Below are 22,025 nucleotides of genomic sequence, written 5' to 3' on the forward strand. Positions count from 1 at the left end.
CACAGGCCGGTCTCACGATTTAAAAGCCATCATCTGAAAACAATCTTCCATGTTGCTGATTTTTTTGGTTCGAAAGAGATGACACCCATTTTTTGCATCGCTCTCATGTTGGGGGAGAGCGGATGCACAGAAAAATTGTCCCTAACAAGGAGGCACAGTCGTCCTTGAAAAAAAATCAATAGACATCATCTTCCTATCTTCTGCCTCCTGAACGGCACCTCTGGGCTCTGAGAACCCAACTGCCACCTGATGTGGGCCTGGCTCTATCCTTCCCAGGCCTGCACCCCGGGAGGCGGCCCCGCAGAGGGCACACGGGGCCACAGGTTCTGGGCTGTGCTTCTGCGTCTGACCCTGGGTCCGCTGCTCGGGGTCCCCGGGCCCTCAGGCAAGGCCATTGAGCTCCCTGGGCCTCAGGGTCCTCGTCTATAGATCGTGGTGGCCGGGCCCCCACTCCCGCCCCCCAGGCTGCTGGGAAGGGATGAGCGCGTGTACCACACAGGGAAGAGCATCGAACACACTGGCACGGAGCTCCGCCTGGTGACGTGAACACGGCACTCCTCTCTGTTTTCTTAACACCTCGACTTCTCTCACCTTCGAGCTTCGGCCGGTGTTGTCTGGTTTCCAGAACCCGCATGCTGAAGGAAGAGGCACCCGCGCTTCGAGAAGCCAGGTATCGACGTCACGACTCCCCGCAAGCAGAGGAGGGGCTGCAGGTGTCAAACTCATCATCCACACAGGAAAAAGCATCCTCTAGGCGGACTTCATTTCATAAATAATGTATTTTATTGTGTTGCATATGGCTATTAAGAAGAGCATGGTGAATACAGACTAAATACAACGCACGACTCTCGCTGTGAGTCTCCTCTCCAGCAGGGCCGTACTGGCCCGTATGTACAGCCAAGACAGTGGAAGACAGCAAAGGAAGTCCATGTCCTGTCATGTCCCAAGAGCCAGAAATATACTTCGCATCTCCATCTCCAGAAACCATACGTACCGAAAAAGAAAACACTGTTTAATAACTGTTAAAGTTTATATAGCAAAAAATATTTTAAATTTAAGGTAAGTCAGGCAAAATGTACAAAGACCCAATATACATTGTGAAGTTCTCACAAACGAAACATTTATACATTTTGGTTTCATTCTGTAAACTAAATTAAGAATGTAAATATTGCATATGCCTTTTTTTTTTTTTTTTTGAAATGTACAGGATAGAAGAAAATTGAGTCTATTACCAACTTTGTATTTCGCTTGTTTTAAAGTTGCAGGAGGACCACGACCCCTGGGGATGGAGGCAGGACCTCGCTGAGGAAGGGGAGCCACTTAAAGAGGAAGCGGCCCCGCCTTCCGCAGGGTCTGCATTCACACCCCAGCTACCCGGTTGGGGGCGGGGCGCCACCATCCCTCCCCCGTCTCCAAACTAAACCAAAACTTTAGGACAGCTTTATACATTTTAATAAAGTCTCTCTATATTACACGCTGAAAATGACCTTCAAACTAACATGGCATGGTCTATGCACTGTTGTGCTGTGTGATTCTAGAAAAGTCAAACTTTAAAAATGTCCCGGGGGGGGAAATCACTTTACATTCAACTTTGTCTTGCGATACAATCCCCTGTTCTAAAAGTTCACCACGGAAGGAGGAAGACGTTTGCATTGCGATTAAATAGATTTTTAAGACATTGAATTTTTTTTTTTTTGGTCTTCCTCTAGAAAAGCCTCATTTTATTAATGCATTCTTCTATAGTGATATATATCTATATATTTATCTATATTTTTCTCTCCAAAAAACAAAAAACCAAAAAGCCCAACTCATATCTCCAATGAATCTGTGTAATAATACCTCCGTAAGACTCTGAGAAGAGGCACTGGAGCCCCCCCACGTGTCAAGGGAGCAGAGATGGTGTGACATTCTGCTGGTCAAGGTCAGCAGTTTGCGGTGACACCTGCAATAATTACACAACACTGCTATTTTCAGAACACTGAAAACACATAAAACCAGGGTAGCCTTGTCGGGAATTTTTTTTTGACAAGTGACATGTACCGTGAGATTGTTTTTCTTCTTGTCTATGAATAACACAGGGGGCCAGGATGCCTCTTTGATCAGTTCCTTTCTTTTCCTTTCTTTTTTTTTTTTGGTTGCTGTTGTCGTTCAGGGCAGCCTCACGGGCCAATACAATGGCGTCAGAGTAAAGAGGACCCAATGTGTTAAAAAAAAATCTGCCAAACCCTTGACCATCCTTGAGCCGCTCGCATGCCTGTGAGAATTTTTGGTTAGAGAAATGCAAGCTCAAAATTAAGGGTAGCAAAGACATTTGAGCTTGTCAATAGGATCAAAGGCTTTTGCAATCGGAAGTACCTACAGAAACATCTACCGAGAGAAGATGAAACAGGTCTGTTAAAGGTAAAAAGAGCTATTCACCCCTTCCCAGGCCCCGCCCCCTCCCCCGCCCCCCCAATACAGTTGATGATTTTCCAAAGAAGGTTGCTTCAGTTACATATAATAATTATTATTTATTCACCCATCTTCAAAGTCCCATCTCAAATTTCATCTCTGTTGAGCAACGTCAGTCCCACACTGGGCTCTGTCTGAGTAAACACGCAGGTACCGAGGCCGGGCTCCGACAAGCAGCAGCGCGCGAGGCCTGTCAGATAAGGCTGATGACCACACCAGAAACCCAGTCGGCAGAGGTACCCCGAGGTCCTGCCGGCCCCCACGCCGATCCGGCTTCAGGCTTCACCTGGCACTGAGGTAGGACTGTGGTAGTTTGGAGCAGATGCCAATAAATACCAGATTTTACCACTTTAATGCGAATCGGGAGAATTTCCTAGCATGCTGAGGGATAACTCTGCTTTGCCAGAATCCAAGTCAGAAGAAATGACGACACTGGCCGCAACCGAGAAGGCCAGTGAAAACACCCAATTTTCCTGTGAATCACTCCTTCCGCTAATTTTGTCGAAAAACAAAAGAAAGCACAACACAAACAGCACGAGGATGAATGCCCCCCACGGGAGCGTGGGAGAGAGGCAGGTGCTTCCACGGCTAATCGTCACAGATGCTTCCAAGCGCAGTAACTGCTCAGATCCAAAAGAAAACTGTAAGCAGCTTCGGATTTGAAAAAAAAAAAAAAAATGCTGAGTGTCTTATTTTAACATTTTTCTCTGATGCCGGACGTCCTGGCGATGAAGTCAGACGGATCTTCACTCTGAAAGAGGAAGGAAAGAAGTCAGTGCACACAGAGCATCTTAGGGGGAGACACGGCCCCTCTTAGCCTGGGCTTATGATCTGTGTCACTTTGGGTAGCAAACTGTATTCATTCTGTTTTCCAGGAACAAGTATGATGGGTAAACTCCCATTCCATTTCCTTGGAAGCAGAGCACCTCGGTGGACAGAGCTGGGAGGTCCATACAGTGAGGTTCCCACTTTCAATGTGAGAAAACCATTCAGGACTCTACCCTGGGAGAGTGGCTGTGGGACCAGGTGCCAGCCACTGGTCCATTCTTCATGTGGACAGAGCGGGGAGGAACCACTGCCTTCCCCACGGGGCTGCCGAGAGAGTGAAACACAACCCGGGCCACAGCGTGCTGCCAACTACACAGATGATGCAAATGAGCTTTATGGTAAGAAAGTGGGAGAAGTAACACGTCCACACTTCGGCCCTCAGAAAGCCCTTCCCATCAGATAAGCTACCCTTTTCCCAAAACCATCCCAGATTTCAAAAGCTCCTGTTACACACCCTCTTCCTGAGCCAACAGGTGCCCTGGTGCTGAGCTGGCAGGACCCTCACCAGCTCCAAAGGCTTCCCGCCTTCCCTGCTGAAAGCTCAAACTTCCTTCACTTTTTCCCAATTCCCAGTGTTTTCAGCACACTTTTACTGGATGTGTTCCTTCCTTCTTCAGGGGACACACCAACTGGAGAGAGTGACATTTCACAGTCCACTGCCTTTTTTCGTTGTTTTCTAAAGGCCTCTGGGCCTTTTCTTTCTTTCTTTTTTTTAACGAAAACGGCAAGTTGCTCATCACTCCTCGCCGTGGTAACTCCTGGGTCTCACAGGTGCCGGGTGGGTCACGCCCGTCAGGGACAAGGACAGTCTCTTCCTTTGCAGTTGCAGTTACTTAACCTGCAATCCTTCAAAATCACTTAGCATCTGACCCAGGCTCTCACCATATTCCTGGGTTTACTTTTTTGTGAATCTATTTTTTTTTTTTTTTCTGTTCTTGAGTTCAGGGGACTAATCCCGGCAAGAGAGAGATTGCCAGCGAGTCCCAGCGCGGAGCGTGAGCTCCTCCTTGGCAGCGCCCAAAACAAGAGCCTGTGTAGACACATGCTGCCAACATGCAACATAAATCCTGCATCTTTTCGTGACTTTTTTCAAAAGTTCCCAACCATGTGACGTTTTGAGACAGTGCCACTTTTAATATTTTTATTTATTTCTATTTAATGATTTTTATTTTTTTTCCATTAAGCAGGTTTACAGTGTTCTGTCCATTTTCTACTGTACAGCAAGGGGACTCAGTCCACTGCTATTATTTTTTAAAAGGCTTATCCTTTAAAAAGGTTAACAGGGTAAACTGCGAAGCAAGGCAAATTCAGTGGGGCGCGGGGCCCAAAGTTCCTCCAGAGGAAAGATGTGTCTCCAGCTACGGCATTCGTGATTGTGATTTTCGGTGCTAAGAGGCACCGGGGAGGCGCTAAATGTCAGCATCCCTTAGATGCAGGCATTTTGCTAAAATCCACCTGGACTTGAGGTGGATCCACTCTGAATAAATCTGCCTCTGGCCACTCGGGCCCTGACGGCCAGAAGAACCCCGTGGCCAGAGGTAGTCAAGGCCCTTGCTGGGGGAGGGGGCGTCCACTTACAGGAAGATTTCTATTCCGAGTTTATTTTTACCCTAACGATGAGCTAAGTGTGGCTGAATGGCCTCACGTTCGCTTTCACCTCCGAGACTCTGAACACAGCTAAGCGGGTTCTTTAACCCTCAAACTCAAACACACGGACGTGTCCAAGGGGGTTTAATTATTGCTGAAAAACTCACTTTCCTTTACCATCTGCAAATTCGTGGGGCCATGGACATTTTTTCCCGTGTTTAAGGGTGTTTTATTGCCATGAAAGAACTCCTATCGTTAGAACTTCATGGGCTCCAATCAAGTTGAAGGTGTAATTTGATTCTTTTCAAGTGCGACGCAGTCTTCCCAACCCGCACTGCCAAGCGTGAGCATCGTGAAAGCAAAGAGCCGCTAAGAGGCGAGGAACCATCCCTCCCTCCATGCCTTTATGCACACGGGGGCCTTCTGCCCCACAACGTCCCATTCTGCTCGGGTGCAGGGCCTCTGCGAGACACCCTGAGAACCAGGACACTTCCAGAGCCGAGTCCCATGCCAGCTGTTTCCCTGGCAGGGAAGGGAAGCGAAGCAACCCTTTCAAACGCATGCTGCATTCTGCAAACACCTGTGTTCTGACGGATGAGCAGCTGTGATGCCAGAGCCACAGCAGTGACAACGCCAGATCCTTAGCCCGCTGAGCCACCGGGGAGCTCCAACAATTTAGTTTATGATCTCTGTTAATTCAACTGGAGCTAAAGAACAAATGATTCATTTTAGGACCCTCCACAGTGAATGTCGTTAGCATGGGAGACTTTCTCTGAACTGAGGAGGTGTCGAGGCAACACAGAGAGGAAATAAGGCCAGAATCAGCGTTGCTTGTGAACGGCGAACACAACACACACACACCTGTTCTGATTCTGCTCCTAGAGATCGTGCCTCTAAAAATAATGTAAACGTACTGATACACAGTGATTTGTCATATAGTTACACCCTGTGCTATCCCATAGCTTAGACAATGCTTTATAGAGAAACCCGTTCCCAGAAGCACCCATCTCGACTTACTTGACTAAAGCAAAAATTGGGCACAAAGACTGGAGTTGTTCCACACGGCATCTCCTGCAGGCCAGCTCTCCCCACCTTCTTCTCCTCGCTCTTGCCACATGTGACAAATGAAGTGCATGTGACAGACGCAGTCCCTCGAGTCCGTCACCTGACTCTCTGGGGACCAGCACTCACTCTGCCCCTTTCTCTTCCATTTAAAAGAGCAAACAGCATGCAAAATGAGCACCAGTGCTGTCGGCAAAGGCCCCGCACCTCTAATTTGTTCTGTTTTACAAAAATAAAGAAAGAAGGAAAGGAAAAAAGAAAGGGAGGGAGGAAAAGAAAAAGAAAACAAACGAATCACTGAAGAACAGTGCCTTTGAGGCAAGTGGGAAACCTCCCTTGCCACGAAGGCACGGCTATCGGAAGGAGGACATGTCACACCGCCGCTGAGCTGGCCTCCAGGATTCCAAACACATTAGTGGAACATGCAGTGAGCCTCAGGTTGAAAAGGTTTAGAAATCAATGGGGTAAATTTGCTCTGGCAAATAAACTCAAGCAGCGTATTCCGGAGGTCCATTCTGACGCACAACTTCTTCACGATTGCTCATCAGGAGAATTTGGGTTTGGATGTAGACAGAGTCCCATGTGGGACTCATGGGGATCCAGGGGGGGTCCACGTGGGCCCCACGTTGAGATCCCGTGGGCCCCCCTGGGGGAGTGTCTATATGGCTCAGGCAGGCCCCCCCCGGCCCCGGAGAAGGGAAGGGGCCGCCCCGCCTTTGGGAAGCAGTAGTGAAGGCAAAGGAGGGCAAACCCACACAGCAGGTGCCAATGACTTAATATGTTCAGGCCACTGTGAACGCGGAGCTCATGACAAAACGACACAGCACGCTTCCTACGGTTAAAATTTATACTCCAGCACCAACAACCAGAGATACAAGAAACAAACCCCTGGTGGGCCCAGACCCGTCCTTTGGGTCCACGGAGACTTTGCGCGTTAGACTCAGAACGACGGGAGAAAATAAACCCTTCAGTGACATGAGAAATTCCTAGAAAAGTAGACCTGATAATTCAGTATCTCCTTACTTGACTGAAAGCAAAAATACTCCTCGCGTATACCAAAGAAAAAAAAAAGGTAAGGTTGGGTGAGATAACAAACAAGCCAGGGATTCTAAGAAAAACGGTTAGTCTAACTCTTCAAGTGGAAGAAAATAACTTAAAAGGAAAACACAGAAGCACAGGCTCCTGAGGGCAAACGGGGCAGTGAGTGACTTTACCCACCCTGCCCGTGAAAGACTGAGAACCTCCTGAGATGAGCTCATCATGTCCACTGCCAATTAAAAGCATTTCGTCCTGGATGCCTGTGATTAAAGACATTGCCCAGCGTCAAGCTGCAACTTGATGTTAATGACACAACATGAAACAGGATGAGACAAGCAAGTCTGCACGGGAGGCGGGGGTTCATAAAAGGTCCCTTTCCTTCTTGAGCTCTTGTCTCATCCTTCACGGAAGACCTTGTCTTCATCACCAAAGAGCAGAGCGGTCAGAGTCCCAGACGACCGGCTCCCCCACCTCCAATCTCCCCCCACGGTCCTCGGTTCGCCCGCAGCGGCGGCGTGACCGTCGAAGAGCCCGCACCTACTTTCTGCTGTAACAAGGAAGCATTTGTTCGGTTTCGCTTTGTTGTTTGAAAGCCTGATGCATCATCCCGTCAGCTCCTCTCCCACAGCCCGAGTCTTCCGCTAGAGCTGCAGCGACCGACGTCGGGGGGCAGCATCAGGGATGGACTAGGCTTCAGCACAGACCCCGGGAGGCAGATTTCTCCTAAATTACGGCACGTGAGAGCATTTCTCGGTAAAAACCAGATGAGGGGGCCTGGGTGACGTGCCCCGTGCCTCGGAGCTGATCAGCAGGAAAGGACAGCCCTTCACATCTTCCAGAACTTTCTTCACCACGGCGCTGGGGCCATCACTGTCCACTTCTGCAGATAAAAGGCGGGAGGAGCTGCAGGCACGGAGAGGAGGCCTGGAACTCGCACTGGGGCCCTGGAGGTTAAACTTTTACGCGGTGCCATCCGCTGTTTATCAACTCCCCAGAGACACCAAACCTTGCAGACGGCGGATTCTGCTGGGAGCGTCCGCCTTCTCCTCTCGGTGGAGGAGCTGGATGGCGTGGGTCCTCAGACCCAGCACACGCCTGTTAGGGCCTTCAGGCAGCTTTGTTGAGTTAAGGTGAAATAAGGACCCACATTTCTCACAGGCAGAATATTGGAACACAGGAGTAGGACGGTCTGAGGCCCGGGAGAAAAGGAGACCTTTCCCCGTCCCCAAGGGAGTGGACTTTTAGGAGACAAACATAGCCAAGTCCAGCCAAATCCAGCCAAATAAAGTTTTATTGGGACACAGCCCTATTCCTGGCTGTTTGTCCCCTGAAGAGCAGGGCTGGGTGAGGGGGACAGACGCAGGTGCGCCCAGGACGCAGAAAGACAAGGAGGAGATGGAAAGCGGGCTGCACGCGTGAAAATGACATTTATTCCCAGGCGTGTGTTACCCTGGGGCTGGACACCCCCTTGGAACATCATCAGCAAGCTCGCGTGCTTCCGAGACGCAATGCCATCCACCTGGAGGCGGGTGCTATCCTGTTGCGGACCCGCCGAGGAGACGCAGGTCTTCCGATCATTCGTGCGGCCAGGGTTCCTTCCTTTTCCAGCGGACGGTGCACACGTAACACAAACGTACCCATGAAACTGAGTATTACGAGATAGATCCCACGGGACGGCTCCTTCAACTTCAACTGAAATACAGTTGTATTCATTAGAGCAGCAATTCAGAGTCGGAATCTTTCTCTTGGACCACTTGGGAATGTGACTCTGAGCCTTGTTTGTTGCCCTCTGAAACGGTATGAATATTTGGGCCAAGTGATACCACCTGTATTAAAACTGCAAATATCCTATGAACAGTATAATTCTTTCCTCAGATTTAACACATTTTTATATTTAAGAGTCTACACGGATAAAAAAATGTATTTATGTCAGCTCTAAAAACGTTTCCACTGCTTCGCTCTGAAGTTCTCACGTCTAATATTGCTGTTTTCCTCTACAGTTAAGGGACTACAGAATAACAATTTATTCAAAATATACCCATTCCCAAATATCCTATTGTTATGCATCATTTGAAATAAATCATTCCTTTGAATATTTAAATATTTGAGTTGCTGTTGGGTTCTTTTCATTTTATAATTTGATTCCTTTTTTTTGTTTTCATTATTGAAACTGAAAGACGTACTTTCTGGAAGTCTGAAATCATGCCAACTACAACTCACAGCCCTCGTAAAACATCACGGAATAGGAACCACACTTACGAGTACGGTTAAAAAGATATACCTGCAGGAATCTGAAATATAGTCTGGCGTTCACGTTTAATGATGACACAGTCATTGGGAAACGTATTAGAAGGAGGTGGCATGCAGTGCCTGTCTGTCATGACAGGAAGAAAAGAAAGAGGGGCACATTCTGAGCCACCACTACCACCAGGGACCTGAGCCGTCAGCTTCCCCTGCCCCGGGGGCCCTCTGACTGCGGGTGACCTCCCTCCCAAGGGTGACACCCCTAACCCGGGTGCCAGCTTCCTTCCTGGGGCTGGGGGGGAAGGATACTCCCTGTGCCAAGGGGCCCCGAGCCTTTGGGTCTGGATGGAGCACGTGCTGGAGGCTGAGGGCTGTGCTCTTCCTGCCGCACAGGCAGCCACCCATCCCCGCCCTCAGGGACAGTCCTGGGAGCTGAGGAGGGACGCAGGGCAATGGTCCCCACAGCTCAGGGACATGGGAGTGCGGACAGCCACTGGCAGCTGTGCCAGTGTGGGGGTCCCAGCCCGGCAGCCAGCACCCGCCAGACTGTCCCCTCTCACGGCAAGGGGAGCATCATTCTCCCGCCCGGATTCCTCACTGGACCGCGGGGAAACCACCCAAAGAGGATTTATGTGCAAAATTGACAAGGAAACAGCACCAACAAAGTGCACACGCACGCACGCACGCACGCAGACTGCTTCTTTGCACACAGAGAAGCACGTGCTGCCGGCGTGACCTGCACCTGCGGACCGAGCCCCGACTTCTTCACACACCTTTTCACGACGTGCGCGTGTCACCACGTGCTGCGCTGCAAACCGCAAAGCCCTAAGCCCGGGGGCCCTGCGCTGCCGGGAACCTCTGAGCACAGCTGCCGTCACGGCCTTGACTTCATTCAAAATTCCACTCGTGAATAACACCACCAAGGACCGCAACTTCAAGCAGCGAATAAACAAGCCCTGGCTGCACAAACACGAGGGCAAACAGCTCCCGGAAAAAGTGAATAAACTTGTTTTCATTGGACAGAGCAGAACAGAAGCCGAATTGTTCTGGGGCTAATTCTGGGCCATTTAAAGCTCACAGTTCTCAGGAGCCGCACAGAGCCGCACAGAGCGTGCCCAGGCCACGCGTGTGTCTGCATCCCCAGCACCAGGACACCCACGTCCCTCCCTTCTCACCCACCCTGCGATCCAATGCCGTCTGCTGGCCGAGCCCTGGCCCATGGGGCGGGCACAGGAGCCCTGATCTTTTGGGGTCACACACAGCAGTGCCCCAAAGTATAGAGGGACATTTTTTTTCTTTTTAGGGCGACACCCACGGCATAAGGAAAGGTCCTGGAGTCCTTCGGGAGTCTAATCAGAGCTGCAGCTGCTGGCCTACACGACAGCCTCAGCCACACCAGATGCTTAACCCACTGAGCGAGGCTACGGATGGAACCTGCATCCTCATGGATGCTCGGCAGGTTCTTAACCCACTGAGCCACAACGGGAACTCCTGGAGGGACATTTAAAATTCTCCAGTGAGAGTGATTTGCAGCCAAATGAAACACCACTGATTGAAATTTCAGAAATGAAAAGCGGAAAGGGCTAAGACCATCTTTATCAAGTTCATTTACTAACGAAATAACAGAAAGTAAGACAGTCCCAGCTGATGGCCGTGCCCTCCCAGGGCAGGGGGCCGGACAGGCGCCAGGCTCTGGGCCCGAGTCTGCAGATGCCCTGGCTCAGCTTCACCTTCCACCTCCAGTCCTTGCAGGCAGCCAGGGGAGGGTACCCTGGTTCAGCCCAAACACCAAAATGTCTTTCTATCGCTCAAATCCTGAGTCTCAGCTGGGTCAGCCTGCAGAAGAGAACTTGGGCGGCCTTGGCAGCAGCGAACCGGGGACTAGACTTCAGCACAAGCCCATCTGCTGGGAGGGAACACAGCCCAGGGGCCCCTCCTTGAGGGTCCAGGGGCCTCCAGGGGTCAGACCCAGAGCAGGGAGGGGGGACGGCTGCTGCCTCCCGGTGGGGAGGGCTTCATGCAGGTGGATGCGGGGGGCACCCAGTCCTGCCCAGCCAGCGACCCACAGGGGACACCACTGAGACCCCCAGGATCACAAACGCATCTCACCCTTCGCGAGAAGGCACAGTGCGGGGACAAAAGAGCCCGCCCCCTAAAGACAGCTCCCCAAACCTCGGCAGGTTGGGGGAGGAGTAATTCGGTGTGAAGACAACACTTCTTATGTTAAAAGGAGGGTGGGCTCCGAGTGCGGGTCACTCGAACCCACGCCCAGCCTCTTCTCAAGATTCGAAGATGAACCGAAGAAGACGGGCTCCCTCATCACCCTTCTAGTAACCCCGAATCCCCATGAGGACCAAGTCCAGGCTGAGCAGGTGACAATGACGCCTGGCACTTCACGCACAGGCCACCCCCAGGAGAGCATCTCGCAGACAGACGTTCCCCCCGCGCCTCCCCCCGACCCTTGTCACCCTCAGCAGCGTTACGATTTTGTGGCACTCGGTACAGAGGAGTTCATATAAAATAACGTCTTTCTCCAGCCTCCTTCGGGGGCGGCTGGCCAGTTTACAATTTCTCCTTGTTTTGAACGGAACATGCATGAGGCGTAGGCTGCAAAGTGACCTCAACACTGAGTAACCAAGACACGGAGTCATCTGGCTCATACGTTACACATTTTGCACAGATATGACAAGACTACGTGTGAATCAAGTTATTGACGAGTCTATGCGAGCCATCTGCTTGCAGGGCGGGGTGGCAGACACGGTGGGGGGGTGGGGGGAGGCAGAGCCCCCAGCTGCGTGTCCCCTCCAAGGCCCTGTGTGCTGGTCACAAGCCTCCCAACACATACACACTGCCTCCCGCCACCTGTCACTTCCTGCAGCAATTCCTTACACACCAAACTCCCAGAAATGACATTACAGCCAGAGAAACCAAGAAACCCACAAGCATAAGCATGGTTCCTAAAATACACACTTGACCGTGAAACCGGAAATTTGACACGGACGGTCTGGAAGAGGGAAGAGCATCCCCGGTGGGAAGGAATCCCCGCTAATACCATCAAGTAAATCCTGCGGACGAGACCGCCGCTTTTCTCTGTTCACATGGATGTGACCTTCTTTAAGAGACGTCGCTTCTACGTATTTCAGAAAAATTAAGTCAAATTAAGTCCATTTAACACATGTGTGTCTTCCTCGCAGACGGGCTGACGGGTGGGGAGGGGTTTTCACACACGATGCCCTGGCTTTTCTGGATTCTTAGACCCTTAGCTCCAACCTCACCGCCACGGCGCTTCCCTGTTGAGACTCAGTCTCCCTAAAATACATAGAGTGATGATGCTTTTCTATTGGGTCTCTTAGCTTCCAGATCAGCAGAAGAAGGAAATCACTTCGCTGCACTAGAGTCAATTACTGACTCTGGCACTCCTCACGAGAAAGCCCTGGGAGGGCGAGGTGGCACGACTGACCCAGTTTTTCAAAGGCAGGTGCTATGGTATGGAGAGGACAGAAGCAGTCAGCAGCAAGCCGACCCGCGCAAAGCTCCCCACGGCCCGGCAGAGGGTCCCCCACAAGGCCCACCGCTAGCCCCCTTCCCCCTTGGGTGGTCCCTTTAAAAAAGAAGGGAAGCAGCAAGAACCTTCCCTCCAAGGAGGTTCTGGGCGTGAAACACCATCTGGACACGTTTTTCAAATTGCAAAAGGTGCTTTACCATTGAGTCGGTGTGCTGAGAACGTAACTACGATGAGCACGTGTGCTCTGACGCCGCTGCCTTTGCTATGACAATGTCCTACTGCTGTCCCCACCTCAGTGACATCTCGGCACTGCCACCCCCCCCCCAAGGAAGCTTGTAAGTCTCTTCACTGCTTCTACATTATTTTTGAGACAGTCAAGAGCTGACATATATCTCACGAAGTAAAAAAAGACACTATGGCAAAATCACATGAAATATTTCAACACTGCATGTGATGCTCCAAAGAAACGGTCTTTTTCTTCTCTTAAATACGAACACAGTCTGCAGCACGGCTGAGCAGGCTCAACGCACCATGGGCACCGTTCATTCCTCCATCACTCACCACCGCCCTCCAGTCAACAACGCGGGTCTCCTGTTTCCAGAATACGCCAGCAACCTCCTGCCCCAGGACCTTTGCATGGCCAGCCAGCCATTCCTTTGTCCACGCGGGTTCTCCCCTAAACATCTACAGGACTTGTCGCCTCTCTCTCCCGGCTTTATCTTTGGAGCACTTGTTCCCACTGCCTCATGCTCTGACACATGTCAACATTACAGCTACTTCCTAGGTTTCAAGATTCAGTCCTTTTCTTGTTGGTTGGTTGGTTGGTTTTTTGTTTATTTGACATGCGCGTGGTTTTTTTGTTTGGGGTTTTTTTTTTTTTTTTTAGCTTGGAAGCCAAACCTCTCTCTCTTTCTAGCTTGTACTTTAATATTTCTCAAAAGGGTGAAAGAGGTTTAAAGTGTGCACATGTCACAGCTGGCCTGTTTCTACAATGAACACACAGGAAAAAAAGTGACCGATATGTTACATGTGAAAGCTGAGCCTGAACATTTTCTGCCTCTGTCCCTCGTGCCTCACAGCCCACCGCCTGCGGTCCTCCTTTAGGGAAAGTTCTTGGCATTTGTTTGTTTCCTCTGGTGGGGGGAATAAAAAACAGATAAAAAAACGCACTTTTGAAAAAGGCTCGGGGCCGCCTAGCATGTAGTAACAGGTGTATCTTAAGAAAACAGAGCCCTCCTTGGAGATGGTTAGGATGCCTGAAAACGAAGCCTACACTAGAAACACAACTGTGGCTCATTTATGAGAAAAATATAAACTAAAATCGAAACGTCCACTTTTCCCGGACGGCACCAGAGTTGTCTCACGTGTGCACCGACCAATGTGGAGGCAGAGGTCAGAGAGCAGGGCTGGGTGCCCAGAAAGCTTCTGGTTGGCAGATGACGGGGCGCATCCTTCCTCAGCAACAGGTGCGGTGCCCGAGGAAGACCAAGGTGCTGGAACAGGGGACCACTAACCTGGCAAGGTGACATTTCTGGAATGCAACAGAGGAGATAAACATAGGACCCCAAGAAATGCTGAGAGTCATGAGGCGAGGCTGCAGAGAGCCCCAGCAAAAGCAAGCCTGCGGTTTCTCAGAGAAGAAAATGACATGGAAATTCCACCTCATCAGGTGTGCCCCAACCGTGTGTGTGTGTGTGTGTGTGTGTGTGTGTGGTGTGTGTGTGTGTGTGTGTGTGTGTGTTGGATGGGGAACCAGGATTTTCCACAAGGGCACCTGTGGTTCCGGTAGGGACAGCCCATCCTGAATTCAAAAATGAATTCTGAGCAGCACAGACTCCAGCACTGCAAAGATGCATGGTTATCACCCAGAGTTATTCTAGGAACTGAATTAAATGCTCCATGCCTGGGAAACTTGGGTATTTTCCTGCAGTGCTTATTTCATTTGGAACCAGAACAACAAATAAATCAGCATGACCCACAAGCTAAACTGCCAATAACAATAACAAGTAAAAGGGAAGAATTAAGGTCAGTCTTTCCAATTGTGATGTGACCCTCTTACCAAAATGGCATTCTATCTGGAAGCTACTTAAATGTTCCATTGAAGATAAAACGTTCGTTCAAAAAATGTGTCAAGAGAAATTAAATTGAAAGAATGTCTCAAATTCACTAATGTTTATATACTTGTAGTTTATTAATATTTTGTATCGATTATTTCCACAGCGTTCATTACCGAAGTTTTAAGTTTTTGTTTACTCAACCAGTTAAAGGGAGTTCTCTGAAACTTAACTGCAATAAACATAAACTCCTGGTTTTATTTTATTTATTTATTTGTCTTTTCTAGGGCCGCACCTGTGGCATGTGGAGGTTCCCAGGCTAGAGGTCCAATCGGAGCCTACACCACAGCCACAGCAACACGGGATCCTTAATCCACTGAGCAAGGCTAGGGATCGAACCCACACCCTCATGGTTCCTAGTCAAATTCGTTAACCACTGAGCCACAGCAGCAACTCCAACTCCCGGTTTTATAATCTAAAGAAAGAGGAAATCTGGCTCTTGCAGTTTTGCAAACAATGCATTTCGTGTAAGCACACCTAAAGATGTTCAGTTACTAAACGTCTACTTGGCGAAGCAACGCCCTTAGTAGGAGTTTCCCCAAACTTATCTGCTACTTTAACGGGAAGAGCTCAGGAGAACTTTATAGATTTGTGCTCTCTTTCATATGCATAATATGAAAAGTGTTACTTTTAGGTCACTTTTATGCTGGAAAACAATTTTTAAAATTCCGACTTCATATAAAGAGTAAAACAGAAGCATGACAACAGCACAAATCACGTTAGTGATTTATTGTTTAACAAATACATCCAGGCTGCGGTGTGAGAAACCCACCAGCAGACTCTCCCTTCCTGGAAACTCGGCAGTTCTGGAGCTCTGGGGTCACCCTCCATCACTGACCTTCATGCAAAATCAAGCTGCACGACACCCTGCACCCCGTGCCCTGTGTGATCCTGCTTATTGCCTGCAGTTTCTAAAGCGCTATTTGCATAGTTTTTAAATTCAGGAAGAACATTCTGCCCTCTTTCCTAAACGTCTCCCCCACCTCACAATTCCCCCCACCCATCCAGCTCCCCATCCATCCATCCCCCATGTACCCCCATCCATCTATCCATCCACCGCCCATCCATCCATCCATCCATCCATCCATCCCCCCACCCATCCATCCACCCACTACTGGCTCCAGAAGCCCTGGAGGAGGAAAGAAGCAGGAGACCCACATGGGGCACTGGGCCTGGCCCGGCAGAGAAGGCGTGTGTCACTCATGTGATGCGTTGAAGTGGGGGCTTCTCCGACAGACCCGGGGATCTGCAGGTGGCAGGTGCTCGCTGACCTCAGTCTCGACTTTCCCAGGCTTCCCACCACCAGCCCGAGGCCAGGCACCAGTGCTCTGGCCCTCGGTCCGCCATGGAAGGCAAGTTTCCACAGAGGGATCCAGACCTCATCTGGGGAAAGACTGCTGGGTTTATGGACCAAGATGCCCTACACAGCACAACGGAGTGTTAATGCCTGCCGGCTTTTCCACGCAGCCGGGTAAGTGCTCCTTCCACAGCCAAAAAATACCCTAAGCCAGGGTTCTCGGCCCTCCGCTTTCCTCTCAACTTGAGAAGCAGTGGCATCGCCCAGTTTAGCCCTGACAGGAGGCAGCATGGGCGCCGTGTGTACCCTGGGCTGCTGGTGGACCGCGATGCTGGCTGGATCAGGGATGCGCACGGCTGGTAGTGGCAGGCGCGTGGCCCCGAGGCTGCCATCTGCTAGGAAGGCAGGACTCTCTCCCCGGATGCCGGAGAGACTGACAGCTCATGTAAACACACAGCTCTGAATCGCTCCCAAGAGCACGGGGCCGCAGAGTCCCAACCGTGCGTGTGTAGCTTGTCAACTGTAACGTGTGTTTACATCTTCCTGATGCCTTTTGAAGCAGGATTCTAGTGCCACCTCGGAAAGGTGGCACCTTCTGAAAAACCACTTCTCATCACAGAACAATGAAGTAACTTTGTTTCACAGGGAAAAAAAAAAAAAAAAAAAAAAAAAGCCCAAACAACCAGAAGGGCACTGGTGAAAGAACAAGAGCAGCTCCCAGCAGCCACTGATCAGTGAGTTATGGCCAGTGGGGCAAATTCTAAAATGGTTCGTTTTCAAATAAGCTCATCGTTAAATAGGATGATGACTCATTTCTTAGGAACCTGCAAATGGTTGAGAGGAGTATGTGCTATTTCACTGACAGAAGAACTGCAAGGCAGCACCCTCCGGCCGCACCTGCAAACACACACTGACGCATTAGATGCTGGAGGCTGACTCACCTCCAAAGAAAAAGGATTTCCATTTTCCCCGATCCTAGAGGCCTATGCGAATTATTCCAAGAATTTTCTTTCCTCTTTTTTTTTTTCTTTTTAACAAGTAAGCACATGATCTCAAACGTTTGCCAAGCCTTCGCTCTTCCATCGCATCCATCACCACAGCCCCCATGGGCGCCAGCAGCCTGTTTTTCTGACTTCCAACATGCTTTCTCGTTTCGGCGTCTGCAGGCCCCCGCTTCCGTCCACCAGCACACACCTCTGAGCCTCGGCACGAAGCCATTTCCTGAGACGCTCCGGAATGGGAAGAGCACAGCACTTCCACACTGAGTAAATCATTCCAGCCGGAACAGGCCGCATCGAGGGACCCAGTGATCCGTCAGAGCACAAAGGCTGCAGAGACAGAGCACGCCCTGTTCCTTCTTGATAATATTTACAAACATCTCCACCAACGAATTAAACCAGTGACCTTGGAAAAGACGCCCAACCTCCCCGGGCCTCTGTTTTCACAACCTTCCAACCAGTTACACGCAGCCCTGGTGTCCAGCTTCTCTCCCTCACAACGACCTTGCATTTTTTTTTTCCTGATTGTCATCACACCATGTGGAGAGAGAGTTCAAGTTTTCATGTTGGAGGGGCGACTCTTGTCACCTGTAATATACGGTTTCCTTTATCCAAACAGAGGTAGCGGGGAGGGGGGGGGAGGTGGGGGGAGCGAAGTGCTCCCCTCGGCGGGTCCCTCGAGGTCCAGGAAGCCAGCCTGGGAGCCCTCAGGACAGACAACCAACCAACACGTTGGGTCTCCTCCCAAACTCGTCAACACCACCAGCGCCCTGAAGACAGGATGGAAACCTGAGCTCTTCCGCCCAGCAGCTCTGGAAACCAGTTCGAACGACGAGGCAGCTTTGGTGGACGGTCCAGGCTTTCTACAGAGCCGTCCCCACCCCAGTCTGCACAAATAATGGGTGGAAGGAAAAAGAGAAATGAAGTCACTGCCACCAAAAGAAATAAAACCCCAGCTGCGAACCTCAGAGTTGCCTGAGGCGGACCTACAGTCAGACCCCAAGGTCCGGACTTTCACAGGAGCTCCCAAAACAGACAGAGAGTAGGGCTTAGAGCAAAAAGGGTCAAAGGTAAAAGAACACTGACCAGGGTCAGGTGGTTAAATAGCCTCTTTGTGTGGTTCAAGCCACCTCTACCCTTTGTGGCTCAGGGATTCCCAGGCAAGTCACTGAAACTCCAAGCTGAGGGTTCCTTATCCCAAAACTGGGGGCCCAGGCAGCCATGCCTCTGCTGCAGGGTTTTGGGGTGTTTTGTGATCCTCTACGTATGAAAACATCTTAACGGTATAAAATGAAGAAAAACACCTTTTGAATGTTGAACGCTTTTTGTGATCGAAAGGGGAGGGGGGTCGCAATTCATTATCTTTCGCTATTAAGCAGAATAATGGCTCTGTTTTCATCATCTCCAACTTTAGTCCTGCCCTTTCAAAATCATTCCCTGTCTGCCAAGTTTGCAGGCAGGTAGTTTACTTACAATGTGGAGTCAAAAGGTGGACAGATTTAAGTGACTCCTTGTGCTTAAACTTGCACAAAGTCCTATGTCACATTCATAAATATTGAAGATTATGCATTGATTCTATACAAAAGTATGTTATTCTGAAGACAGGCATATGAGTTTTAAGGTAACTACTGAAATCGCTAATATAAGGAACACTATCATCGCACTTATTTTTTCACGTTGAAAAAACTGGAATTTAATACGACCACATAAATCACTCAGGTATTTGTACCAATAGCATATGGACAGATTAAAGTAACAGTTAAACCAAGTTACGCTTAAGGTTATAAAGTGTTAACATGGTTGGAAAACACATTTTTATCCAATATTGGAGCCTGGCTTTAATTACGAAAAAAACCCACATAAAGCCTCTTGAAGCTTTTGGCTGGATGAGATGTTACAGAGCTACACGTGTAAACGCATACATGCATCACCCCAAATAGTATTTATTCATTTCTGGGGAATGTAACACCCTTTAAAATTGATACCACAAAGCCTCGTATTAACGAAATGCTATATGCATGTCCTCATTCTCCTTTAAGGTATAATTATGGAGCACACAATTTGACCAAATATTCCAATTTTCAGTAAAAGCGCCAGAAGCAAAGAATAGTTTCTAAACCTCGTCTTTGGGCATCGATTTGACAAACAGCATAAGAAAGTGATGGAAGGCACGTTTCGCCTGATTAACTTTTTACAAAGTCTGTGGACAGGTAAAAGCGACTTTAGACAAACTTCAACTTTCAGTCCCATCAAAAAGAATCAGAACCGCTAACCTGACTACTCTATCATTTGTAAACATGCAGCCTCTGACTTTTTTTTGTTTTTTGTCTTTTTAGGGCTGCACTTCGGCATATGGAGGTTCCCAGGCTAGGGGTCGAATCGAAGCTATAGCTACCAGCCTACACCACAGCCACAGCAATGCCAGATCCAAGCCACATCTGCGACCTACACCACAGCTCACAGCCGGATCCTTAACTCACTGAGCGAGGCCAGGGATCGAACCTGCGTCCTCATAGATACTAGTCAGGTTCGTTTCTGCTGAGCCAAATGAGAATTCCCAGCCTCTAACTTTTAACCCAATTCCATTTCAGCAGAATTCGATGAACTCAGTTCTAAGGCAATGAATGCCATTAAGTAAGAGCGCCAAGCACAGAAGCATCTTGTGTTGTTGGCACCCACGGGCAATGTGGGAATATCCAACATACACACCCAGTCTCTCCACTCAAACTTTCTTCTCCAATCAAATTAAAAAAGAACTTTCTTCTGTGCCTCTTACTTCGACGCACCGTTAATGTCCGTCTCTGCAGCGATCTAGAAAGACCTGGAATGATCTGGAGCAATCATCAACCTTGGCACCTCCTTGGTCTGGACTGAGGACTTCACCCATGCTTTTCAGAAAAAAAATCTACCCCTGATTCTGTCTACAATAACCAACCTTGAGCGACTCAGCCCCAGCCCTGGGGTCTTGAAGAACATGGTCAAATTAAGAAAACAAAACACAGAGAAAGCCCACCCTTTGAAATGCGGGTTCTCACCTGATCAAGAACAAGCTGATACCCAGGAATTTCAGAGGTTCAGGGAATTTTGTTCGGGGGGTGAAAAGGCCACGCCCACCTATGGAAACCCATATTCTGCGCATGTGCGCTGGAGATGAAGTCTGCAGAGTCCACCTGCTCAAGGGCCCCCTCAAAAAACAGGCGGGGAGGGTGGGGGCGCGGGGCTCCGGGGCTTCCTTCCCTCTGGGTTCGCCCCCTCCCCCAACTCAATGTACTTGGCAAAGCAGATAAAAGCTTAAAGGTGCATTTTCCCTTAAAAGTTGCTAAGGTGAAATGGGAACACTTGATTCTGTGCTACCCCGCCCCCAAACAAAACAAAACAAAACACAACAAAACAAAACACCTTTCCACTTGCCAAATCTGATACTAAAATTTAACCAGCTCTTGGAACTCTGCTTCTACAGAAAATGCGTTAGAGGGAATTTTAACAGGAAACCCATTATTCCCGTGCGGACACTTTCGCAAGTTCTTTTCAGTAAAAGAGATTCATTTTAATACTAGGAGTTCTAAAAGAAAATAAAGCATTAATTAGCTCTTAAAATCCCTTTTCTGGGGGTGGGGGCGGGGTGGGGGAATTGGCCTGAGGAAGAACAAAAGAATCAAACCTTTCAGGTTTTCCTACCCAGTCTGACAACCAGACAACTCAAAACAGTGCAGGAGGGACCCCTGTAATTACATCAAAACCTCGAAGAGTGACAACCCAGGCTGAACAATGGCAATTCAACACCACAAAGTTTAAGGGGTCTGTTTTTCTTACAATGCATCCCATATTCAAAGCCAACACTGTTGATTTAAAAAAAAAAAAATCTGCATTCTAGCTACAGATCTGCACTTTGGCAGCATCTCTTAATATATAAGTAAAGCACAAGAGGTGATCAGAAGTGTCGTCCTGATACAGTTTCAGGAATAGAATGTGTTTTCCCCTCTGTTATTTTACTGTGTGACCTCAAATACGACTGCATAACAATTGGTAATTATCTACAGGGAAAAAAAAAACAAAAAAAAAAACCTCAAGGTAAATAAAAAGGGCCAAAAACAGCGGTTCTTGGAGACTGGCGTGGAACCAGCAACCGAAGAGAAAGGGCCTGCATTTCTTAGGAAGGTGTTAGCTCCATTTCCGGTCAACTAGGAGCTTTGGTTTTGTTTTCTAATTTAAGAGCACCTGTTTCCAAAAGCATCTTTTCTGTATCCAGTCGCGGTTTGGGGAAGGGGGGGTATCAACAGCATCCCTGATTTTATCAGCATGTTTTTTAGAAGGGCTTTGCCGCTCCGGATGTTGACAACTCCTGGGCCTCCCCGTGGCCCTGGGACCCAGAAGAAACGGGTTATAATGACCTCACTCCACAGACAGAGAAAGTGACAAAGAGGGATTCAATGGCTTCCCTCCACTGACTTATGACTCAGAAGACCAGCAACTGGAAGCTGCATTCCTGTTCCCCGGGGAAGGGCTCCACAGCCTGGGCTTCCTTCTCCCAAGAACTATTTTTGTAAAGGTTTCTCTTTCAATAAAGGAAACAGAGCCCGTCACGTGACGTTCATTCACCAGCGCCTGTGTGTTTTCCTTAGCACCTTGGCTGCCTGTTCCCGGGCCCAAGATCACCTTGCGATGACAAGAGGCAGCCAACCACAGCGGACAGAAAAGCAGGCACCTCGGAAAACAAAGCGTGTGTGGCTTGTCGAGCGAGCTGACCGGGGTTCCAAAAAAGAGCCGAATCACTGGCTTTCCGACTTCAGCAGACAGTCCTGGGAAACAGCAATCAGGACTGCGCTGTACCTTCTGAGCTCTTTATCTCATCCCGTGACTCTCTCACCACAGGATGTGAAAAAATAGTCCTTTTATCAAAC

The 22,025-nt window shown here is 49.3% G+C and overlaps 1 protein-coding gene across 1 annotated transcript in view; it reads right to left on the reverse strand.

The window, feature by feature from the left end:
• IRS2 (insulin receptor substrate 2) overlaps nt 761–22,025 on the reverse strand; it is a 28,482-nt gene continuing 7,217 nt past the window's right edge. Inside the window, 1 exon segment of the mRNA XM_021065907.1 lies at nt 761–3,202. Within this exon segment, the coding sequence (XP_020921566.1) occupies nt 3,198–3,202 (5 nt within the window). The 3' untranslated portion in view covers nt 761–3,197.

Source organism: Sus scrofa, chromosome 11 (assembly GCF_000003025.6).
Source record: "Sus scrofa isolate TJ Tabasco breed Duroc chromosome 11, Sscrofa11.1, whole genome shotgun sequence".
In the NCBI taxonomy this organism is placed as follows: domain Eukaryota; kingdom Metazoa; phylum Chordata; class Mammalia; order Artiodactyla; family Suidae; genus Sus; species Sus scrofa.